Source organism: Arachis hypogaea, chromosome 19, assembly GCF_003086295.3.
Source record: "Arachis hypogaea cultivar Tifrunner chromosome 19, arahy.Tifrunner.gnm2.J5K5, whole genome shotgun sequence".
Taxonomy (NCBI): domain Eukaryota; kingdom Viridiplantae; phylum Streptophyta; class Magnoliopsida; order Fabales; family Fabaceae; genus Arachis; species Arachis hypogaea.
Genome location: NC_092054.1, coordinates 130,649,446 through 130,659,885, shown reverse-complemented (window position 1 = coordinate 130,659,885; position 10,440 = coordinate 130,649,446). Strand labels below are relative to the sequence as shown.

The 10,440-nt window shown below is 32.0% G+C and overlaps 1 protein-coding gene across 8 annotated transcripts; it reads right to left on the bottom strand.

Moving 5' to 3' along the window:
• Window positions 1-1,220: 1,220 nt before the first annotated feature.
• On the bottom strand, window positions 1,221-8,120 carry LOC112776579 (bifunctional riboflavin kinase/FMN phosphatase-like). Of its 8 annotated transcripts, XR_011877902.1 has the most exons (17): window positions 7,786-8,120; window positions 7,013-7,273; window positions 6,702-6,933; window positions 6,304-6,356; window positions 5,381-5,532; window positions 5,216-5,299; window positions 4,785-5,127; window positions 4,638-4,706; window positions 4,139-4,463; window positions 3,762-3,854; window positions 3,538-3,650; window positions 2,882-3,265; window positions 2,322-2,779; window positions 2,114-2,239; window positions 1,887-1,985; window positions 1,748-1,790; window positions 1,221-1,539 (listed from the first exon to the last, which is right to left on the bottom strand). XR_011877902.1 is itself a non-coding variant. In XM_072228065.1 (15 exons), exons 5-7 carry the CDS (start codon window positions 5,432-5,434, stop codon window positions 5,002-5,004), a joined length of 264 nt encoding a protein of 87 aa, XP_072084166.1. In that variant the 5' UTR covers window positions 5,435-5,532; window positions 6,304-6,356; window positions 6,702-6,933; window positions 7,013-7,273; window positions 7,786-8,120; the 3' UTR covers window positions 1,221-1,539; window positions 1,748-2,239; window positions 2,322-2,779; window positions 2,882-3,265; window positions 3,538-3,650; window positions 3,762-3,854; window positions 4,139-4,463; window positions 4,638-4,706; window positions 4,785-5,001. The 8 variants fall into 8 exon arrangements, 1 of the variants encoding a protein (XP_072084166.1); XR_011877899.1 differs by having other exon boundaries at window positions 1,748-1,985; XR_011877904.1 differs by lacking the exon at window positions 1,748-1,790.
• Between the last annotated feature and the right edge of the window lie 2,320 nt (window positions 8,121-10,440).

Sequence of the window (10,440 nt, the reverse complement as noted above, 5' to 3'; positions counted from 1 at the left end):
TCCTCAAAAAGAAAGAGAAAGAGCCATAGAGATTAATGGTTGAATATATAAGACTTAAAAGTTAGGAAAGTTTATTATTATGTAAACAAATGAATGTTAGTTATAAAGGTAGTAATCAAATTTTATATATAGAATTAATTTTTTTATTGAGTTAAAGAATAATTTTTAACTCCTTTCTTCTGCGAAACCAAAATCCAAGCTCCTCCTGTCTAAGAAAAAAAAAAGGCAAGTTGTGGTGGAGAGCTATTGTCACTGCTCAGCTTAGCCATCAGTGACCTTCCTTTCTTTTCTCCTTTCTCTTTTTTCTTTTCTCTGTTCTTCTCTTTAATTTTTCTCCTTTTTTTTCCGCCTACTACTTCCTTTTTGGATCATCCTTTTACTATTTTTTTTCTCTTTTCCTATTTTTCTTCTCCTTTTTTCTATTCCTTTCCTCTTTTTCTTTCTTTCCTCCATTTTTTTTTGTTTCTTCTCCTATTTTTTGTCTCTATTTTTGTTTTCATGTTTTAGGCTAAGATTTAGACTTTAATAATTCTCTTTGTGGTTAGTTTTTTTTTCTTTGTAGTGTTTTGACATCCATCTATCACTACAAAAAATTCTGGTAAAAACGGTAGATTTTTTGGTATTTACGGCGGTTTGAACTGCCATTATTATCAATAATGGGGGTTTCCTAAAGTGACGTAATTTTGGGCGCCATTCTGGTTATTACGGTGGTTTTCTGAAAATCGCCACAATTTCCTGGGTTAAAATGGCGGTTGAATAGGTTAAAATGACGATTCAAACCGCTGTTATTTTCAGGTTAAAATGGCGGTTTTTGGATAAGTTAAAATAGCAGTTTGAACCGCCATTATTACCCTGACAGAGTGGCATTTTGGTTGGTTAAAATGGCAGTTCAAACCGCCGTTATTTCTCAGGGTTAAAATGGCACTTTTTGGATAGGTTAAAACGGCGGTTTGAACCGCCATTATTACCCTGACAGAGTGGCCTTTTGGTTGGTTAAAACGGCATTTTTGAACTGCCATTTTTACCCTGACAGTAGTGTTTTGGTTGGTTAAAATGGCATTTTTGAACCGCTATTTTACCCTGACAGTGACATTTTTTATCGTTTAAAAAAACAATTTTTACCGTCATTTTTATCGCGTTAAATAAATATGATTAAAATTTCACAATAGCAAAAAATCATAATCCATAAATGAAATATTATATAACTCATAAACAAAATATTAATATAATATATAATTTTTTATTATTGAAAATCAAAAGTAATAACTCCTATACAAAACCTTGTCTTACTAAACTTACCAAAATACAAGCATTGCAATAAACACTAATCAGTCAAATCTACCATCCAGTTCCCTAAACTATGTTAATATCTAATAATGTATTTAAATGGAATATGAATATGTATTTAAACTCTTGCTGCTGCTGCCCTTCTATATCAGTTCTGTACTTCATATGCAAATGTGCAATCATCTGTTTTTGCATGAGAATAGGCAATTTATTCCGTTTGGCAAAATTTGTCACAGCTTGAATTGTGTCTCTCTGAAATGCACATGTAGCCAAGAAAACCAAATATCAGAAGTACAATCAAATTAGCAATGAATCTCTTAGGAAGATAATGATCTAGAATCACAATAACCAATAAACCTAGAATCTGCATTAAAAATAAATAAATAAATAAATAAATAAATAAATAACCGAAGTTAAAGAAATGTATATATAGAAGTTAAAGAAAGAGATTAATTATTACCTGGTAAGAGAGAAAGAAGAAGAGATTGACATGTGTTGAGGAACTGAAAACATTTAAGTCTTCTTGTGATGTAATCAATGAAAGAGAGACGTGTAACTTATTCATGAAGCAACTTTTCAGGATTTAATCATATTATCACCTGATATAAAATGGCTGCACACTCGTCATAAATAGCAACCTAGTCCCACTTTGCACCATCTGATTTAGGATCAACTTTTTGAATATACTCATCTATAACCTATAGTGTAAAAAGAGCATGTGTATCAGTGATTTAAATAATGTGGCAAAAACCACCATATTCTATAAGTCCAATAAAGTAAGTATAAGCTGAACTTCATTTATGGAAAGTCCAATCTCTTAAGCAACCTGTTCCTATTCTTTTGTAGTGGTAGTACTTGGAACAAGTTATAATAACTGCTCCTGTTCTCGATCCTCTTCCTCTTGTAAGCATTAATAGATAGTAACTTCCAAGTAATCCTTTAATAGAGTCAACTAAGATATAATTTAAGTTATTTAAAAGATTAAAAGCTATAATTTACAAACCGAAGCTAGAAAAAGAAGAAATAGCACTCACATAAATGAAGCTATTCTCCTGCACTTGGTTTTCATCATCAAACACTATCATTATCAAAGAATGCGAGAGAGTTTATTGAAATACTAAACTGGAAGCTTTATTATAATGTGCTAGACCAATTTCGGCCAAGAGACCCTCACTCTTCATCAATCCCACAATCTTCTAGTAAATCCTTGCATTGCTCTCTGCAAATCAAGTTCTCAATTGGTTCAATTCATAAAAAAAAAGATACTTCAGCCAGAGACGATGTCTTTGTACTTATCACTGTCTTTTGTTCACTTAAATTGAAGAAAGCAACATATAGTTCACCTAAACACGTATATAAAGTAAGGAATTAAGAGTCTATTAAATTCTTGAATGATATATTGATTATTAAGATTCATCTAAAGTGACGGTTGGCTATTCACATCTTCTTCCTTTTGCAATCCAAGAGCAAATCCCACCAGGACTAATACTATCTGCATGAATGACCAATTTGGATTAAGAATAACAAAGAAGCACCGTAAAGACTTATAAAAGTGTTATCCAATTGAGAAATGTTTATAATTTTACAGTTTTACCTTTGGCAGATTCTGCTATTACACATAGACCGGAGTAATTTTTTACCATGGTCCCATTTGGATTCAGCTTTCACATATGTTGAAACACTGGATAGATCAGCTTTCAATAGAATCTATGTATATCAATCAACAAAATACAAATTGGGCCAATGCAGGCTTCTATACTTATTTCTAGAGATTAAGGGCCACATGCAAATCTTGTATGTGAAATATGGAGTAAAGCATACCTGATTTGCATCCCATCTGCAAGGAGTAAATGTACCTCTCTTGAACTTAGAAATAAGCTTTTGTTTTGGGGAAGCATCCAAGCAGAATTTCATTTCGTTGGTTGCAACCAAATGATGTTTACCCCGATAGTCCTCTTGATGCGTACTCTCGCCATTTCTGTATCGATAATATAACAAGCTATATTGTTAATGACGAAAAATAAATAATAGAATAAGTAGTATACGGAACAGAGAAGGATAAAGTATGATTATAATCTGAACTGAAATTCTCTCTTGTGTAAACAGAAAGGAGGCTGAAGCTGGTTTGCAGACCAAGCTTATTCTTGGAACATACTTCAGCCAAACAGAAAATTCTCTATATACAACTAAAAAATGATAAATTAAATTAAATTAAAAATTATAAAAGTAGTAGTGGAAAATAGAAGGTACTCAAAGTTCCATTCAGCACAGACATAAGGACCAATACGAAGATGAGCGTAGAGATCAACTTTTTGTATTATCTTCATGAATCTCACTAGATCATATCTTCCTTCAAAATTGTACTGAGTTGAGTAGCATGCAGAAAACACAATAAACAAAGATCAAATGAGAGAGAGAAACACAGAAAAAAACAGAACATGATAATAATTCAGAAGAAGAGAGTGGTGAGGTACATTGCTAGAGGAAGGATCATGAACATTCTAGAACAGATAGGTTTCAATCACATCTATTCCTCCTTTTGCCTTCTGAATTAGATTTTCCCACATCTGCATGGAAGCCATTTTCATAATTTAAATATAACTAGAAAGTACTACACCGACAATTATTTTGAGTCAGATGTAGTGTATTCCATCCATACATTTAAAGTATGCCGAGAACTAAGGTGTTCATAGTATCCTTCTCAACCTCATCCATCAGCCTCATACTCACACACCAAAGAATCAAAACTCTAACACCTTATCGCAAAATTAAAATTTGACTAGTTGATTTTCACAGTATCACAGAGCATAATTGTAAATTTAGCGTAAAATGAAGAAAACAGAGCACTTACCGCAATTCCGTGCATTTCCCGGAGCCAGCACTGCCTCCACGATTCCGTTGGAGCTGCATTCGCGTCGAGACGGTTGCGATGGTTCTCTTTTCATCAACATGTAATAAAATTCCACCACCTCTAGCACCCTCGTCAACAAGAACAACAATCCAAAAGATCAATCAAAGTAAAAATACACAATAAAAAAAGAACATGCATTCCCTGTTTCTTCCTACTAAACCATGAACTAGATCTAAAAGTGTGAAGAGGGAGAAAAAGAAGATGACCCTACACATTCACACTGTTACTAATAATATTTCTGGTGATCAATGACTCTGCACAGCAGCTGCACATAAAATAGATTACTAAAAATAGAAATTGAAGTTTCAAGTTTAACTACTATTCAACAATATATCCATGAAAGGAGTTGTGAATAGGGGCTATGATAGCTGAGAATTATAAAAGGCATTTGGCTGTGTAATGCCAGAATCTATTCTCAAGAAAAGGAAAGAATGCAAACCTGATTATAAATTCTCTGGGACTCATGACGCTCTGTGCCAACTACATGCAGTCCACCAACTGCCACAACCTAAAGTCTCAATTATTATTAAAAAATTGCTAAAGGCAATAGATTTTGTATAGAGGTAGTCAAGTGTAAAAAATTAACCTTCTTCCTCTCCTCTTCAGTAAAGACTTTATATTTCTTAACAATTTCCAGAAATGCATTTCTCATTTTAGCAATGACTTCATCTTGAGCAGACCCCTACATAAACATACATGATTTAATGACACAAGATTAAAACTTTGCTTAAGTGATATCAAGAAAGAAGAAAACACCACTTAAGATATTCTTTTGGAAAAATTCATTAATAACGCATTCTCAATTATAGTGTTAATTCGATAAAAGCATGATCAGCATCCCAGCACAAGGGAAGTTCAAGAGCCTTCTCAGCAATTTCACCGTCTTCATGAATCTTAGCTATTAAGCTTTCAAGGGATGGAAAATTGGCCTATATATGCACACAATGCCAGGTTTTAGTGAATCTTAAAAAGTATATGCAACACAAGTAACACAAGAAATACTCATTCAGCTAATACCTCGGGACGAATGTAACCAACTATAATGAGCCGAAGTTCTTCCCCATAGAAATCCTCATCAAACTTGTGAAGTATCCAAGGCTCCTGTGTTGATAGAAAGGTATCATCAAGAAACTTATGAGGCAAATAATTATTTTACTACAGATGAATGATCAGAACACTTACTATAGTCTTTTCTTTGTTGTCAAAATATGGATTCCAACCAATGTTCATGACCATTTTAAAAACACCCCTGGATGATAATCCAGCCCAACCAAAATAAACCCCCGAAGGATGCTCTGCAAGGAGATATGAATAGCCCTTCGTTGATAAATTAGCTGCAAGAAAATGGTTTACTCACTACTATTAGTACTAGACCAGAATTCATCTGCAGATGAGATATATTCAAAGGCAAATTACAAAATCAATACCACATCTGAACCTATACTACAGGAAATGAGGAAACCACAAAACATGATTGTTATCTTATAGAAACACTTATTCTTTTGGTTCATACCAGAAGTTTGAACTACTTTTGCTTATAAAAAGATGCTTCTTATTATAAAAAGCAAAATAATAGTACGAAAAATCTAATAAAGTGGCAATATGGCATCATTTACACCCAACGAATAATATTGCATTACATCCATTCATCAAATTTAATATTAAATTACTTTTTGCTGGGTAGCAAAGTTCTTTGCTTATCAACCTTATCTTCAAATATCACAGTACAACAGTCAAAATTTAAAAGGAAAGCTAAATATTGCCTCTTGAGATAGTTTTTTAAAAATAATGACATTGACTATTTTAAAACAAAATTTAAAAGGAAAGCTAAATAGAAGAAACTCTGTACAGTGCAGTGTTCTTTGAGGAAGACAAAAATTCCCTCAAATCCTTTCAATACATTTCCACACTGCCCAGGATCCTGTAAGTAACTTATCTATAACTTTACATACATACAGCTTAATAGAAGTCTAACTCAAATAGAAATATCTCCAGATCCGTATGAAATTGGTTGCTTCAAAATTCTCTTTTGCCACCAGTAGTTATTTTCATTTCAATATATAGAAGATTAAGATCAATGAGAGATGTTGGAAGAAGTAACTCACCTTCTTGTGTAGAACAACTAATAGATGCTGAATCTTAGTTGTGAGTTGTGCAACTGCATGAAACCAAAATGACATCATTGATTCCTTAATAAGTTCTTATAACCATTTTCATAAGCATTTCCAAGACACTTTTGATATTATCACTTTCATCTAATTTTGAACCTATATTACAATAAGACAGCCACACAATATTTCAGATTGATAGGAAGGTAACTAAAGCAAATTCATTCCCTTCTTTCCACATGTTTCTCATAAATAAAATAGTTAATTAATAACATAGTGGCCAATGAAAGAAATTAAAGGATTTGATCTGCAGGAGCAATATGATTATGTATATATCCATATATAAAATCTAACAGTTGACAATATAAAAAGGGAAAATGGGAGAAGAAAAATACCATGTGAGTGTATCTCATTATGTTCATTATGTCTCAATTGAATGTTGCCTCAGAACAACAAAATATATGACATGTCAATCTCTTAGGTTAATTGATCAACTCTAATTCCAAAAGTATGAGAATGTGATGAGTTGTTAGGAACCCTGAAGAATCAGCCCATCATATAGAGCCAAATTATCAGAGGCAACAGTTACCTACCAGTTGCTTCTCCAACTTTGATAACCCGTTTGATCTGAAATTCAGATAAGCAATTGATACAACAGGTAATTATAATTATAATTATCAAATTAGCTCAATTAAATTTCACTAACCTTATAATTGAATCTGTCTTTTCTTTTGGCTTTCTCATTTAAGAGTGCTTCCACATCCTCTCTTGTGAACTCTATTATGCCATAGTCTAATCCAGCATTGCTTGGTGGAGCACTACCAGGAGTAAGATCATGGCCACCACCAACACCATTCACAAGTGAAAAAACTTGCCTTGATCTTCCATTAATGGGAGTCCCCACCATTGTTTCACCTCCAACTTGTTCTTGCCTTTTCTCTATTACCATCTCATCAACCTCAAAGTTCTGAAAAAATCCTCAACCAACACAAAAAAGAAGATCACGCATTTTCTCAAACATGAAGACTACACTGAAAGAAAGAAAAGAATGAGAGAAGGAACAAAAGAAGTCAGAAATAACTTATTGTCAGCAACTTATTTGTTGGAAGAAAAGACTACACTGTCAGCAACTGCTTCCCATACATATTGCTTATCAGATCAATGATAGAAATAACAATCTAATTGCCATTCACATGCATATGAAACCCATTAAAAATAAAAAAATAACAAATCAAGAGCATGCAACTAAGAAGTCACACACGCTACCTTCTCGAAACAAGAAAAGCAGAGTAGAATTCACCATCAAATTAACCAATCAAAGCAAAATAAAGAGAACAGTAAGCAACCTATTTTGACTACTATGCTGAGATTTAAACCAATTTAATTAAATTTTTTCATCCAATCTAAGGCAAGCCTAAGACAATCGATCAGAATGAAATATTTTCAAGAGAACAAAGGAAAAAAGGAAGAAGAACCTACCTCACGAGTCTGCCGCTGGTGGAGAAACTCGAAGCACGGTAGCTCGATGGACGAGATTGCCGCATAGAAAAACGTCGGAGGAGGAAATTGACGTTGGAGGAGACGTCGCCGGAGACGTCACAAGAGGAGACCGTTGCTGGAGGAGACGTCACAAGAGGAGACTAGCGCTGGAAGAGATGTTGCAGGAGGAGACGTCGCTTGAGGAGACTGTTGCTGGAGGAGACGACGTCGCCGGAGGAGATCATCGTCGGAGAGGATCGTCGCCGGAGGAGATTGTGAACAGAGGAGATCGCGAGTGGCAGAGTTCAACCGTTCTCTCACAGTGGCCATCGTCTCGCATGGAACGGGAAATGAAGGCTAAGTTAGGGTTGAGACTTTTTATATAATGTGGTAATGGTTTTAAAACCGCCAAAATCCACAAAAGCCGCCATCACGTGTAAATTAATTATGGCACCACAAAAAGATGTCATAATATTTGAATATTATGGCGGTTTTTTAGAACTGCTGTAATATTATTGCCATTTTATGTCTCTTTTTTTGTAGTGTATAGATTTTTGAATATAGAGATATAAATCTCTCATATCTAAAAAAAAAAATTAGCATTAAAATTTTATGTTATTTTAAAAAATATTCTAAAAAAAATATCCAGTTTTAGTCTAAGAAAAAGAAAATGTATCTTATTATGTTGCAACTTTATATAAATTTAGAAACAAAAGAATCACATTCTTTGCTTTTACTGATTAAGATTATATAATTAAATTATGTGTCTTCTTTTAATTTATATATAGTTTAATATAAAGAATGTCTAATTTTTTTTTTTAGATTTAGATCTAATTTTTTTATAATTTATAAGTGTTGTTTGACTATTTTTATAAATAAAACTACTTCTTCTATAAACAAAAAAAATATATATATGAAGTAAACTTTGACTACTGTCATCTAACTAATAGTAATTATTACAATAATTATCTTTAAATAATTCTTGGGAATTGAATTAAAACTAACTAAAATATAACATCAAAAGTTATAACATCTAATGTTATTATTTATTAGGTCATTCATAAATATATTTCGTGCAAAGTTAACGTCTCAAATGTTGTTTTTCTTAGTGAAAAGTTAAAGCATGGAAAAATATATTACAAATCTCAAATTTATCAAGGATATGATGTTTATAGTATTTAAAAATATGAAACAATTATCCTATCTAAAGCGAGATTCAATTCTAAGGGTTTTCGGGGGTGTGTCCCATGCAAGAAATTGACTTGGAGAATGAGAATGTGTTTGAAATTCAATGAACCCAAAATTTATTTATTTTTAAAATCAAATTATTTGTTTTGAATGAGTAAAAAAAAATGAATTGACTTAATTTGTAAATTTTGATATTTATATTATAATTAAATTCAAATTCTTTTATTTTTACTAAAACTGTTAGAATTAAAATGATTCGGTGTTGAAATTATAAAACATTATTTTTATCTTTTAGTTATTATATAAAATAGAAGGATTTGTAGAAAGAAAGAGGTGGTAGAGGCGTAGTCTGAATTGTTCGATGTGGTCTAACACCAGTGTACTAACAGTTATTAATGGTGATAAAAAATTATAAAAATTAATTTTTATTTTATATAATCAATTTTAAATATAAAAATTTATTTCTAATTCAATCCGTGTCAATTCATTTTAAATCAAATCAAATTAGTTCAAAAAAATATTTGATTTTAAACACATTCTTAAAGGGATGTTTAATATATATATGAGGCTAGCTAATTTTTTCTTTAAAAGGATATATTTTATTATTTTATTCTAATTTTTTTCAACGGACTATATTTTGTTTTTAGAATAAAATCTATTTTTGGTCACTTATATTTTTTGAAATATTTTAAAAATATCTCTGATATTTAATTTATTTTTTAATTTTATCTTTATTTATTCCTATCATTATTAACAATCAAAATGTAGTTAATATTTTTTTTTCAAGTCTCTCTTCTCCTTTTCCTTCTCCCTCTCTTTTTCCATTACTATATCGCTACATTACTCCAATCTTTATTCACCACCGCCACCTCACCCCTCATCTCACTAATGCACCCACTACACCGCCTCTAACTACAAAAGAAGTGAAAAATAGCTGCAATTTCTTAAGGATTTTGTGACAGTTTTAAATCACCGCAAAACACAATACAAGCGGTTTAAGAACCACTCTTTTTTAGGCCACGGAAATTAGTGTTTGCGGCAGTTTCTAGTAACTGCTAATATAATTGCGGCGGTTGCAAAATCGCCACTATTTTTTTATTGGCTTTTTTTAAAAAAAATTGTGGCAGTTCTTAACGGCTGCAATTCTAATAGGTGCTTTTTAAAAAAAATACGGTGGTTTTCAAACTGTCGCAATTTTTCACATGATATTTTAAACAAATAATTGCTAACCTATATTATGTTGTGATCGTTTATCCGTTTTGACGTGTCTTTATGAAAATAAAGTCATATTATTATTTTCTTTGATTGAGAAACATCCGTTCTATTACCCGAGTTATAGCATGTTATCACCGAGTTATAACAAATGGATCATAGCTTTCAAGCTTGTGTTGGAGTTTTTTTTTTTTTTAAATAAACCAGATTGAGTTTAATAAATTGAGTTATAACTCCGTTATCGAAGGATGAACC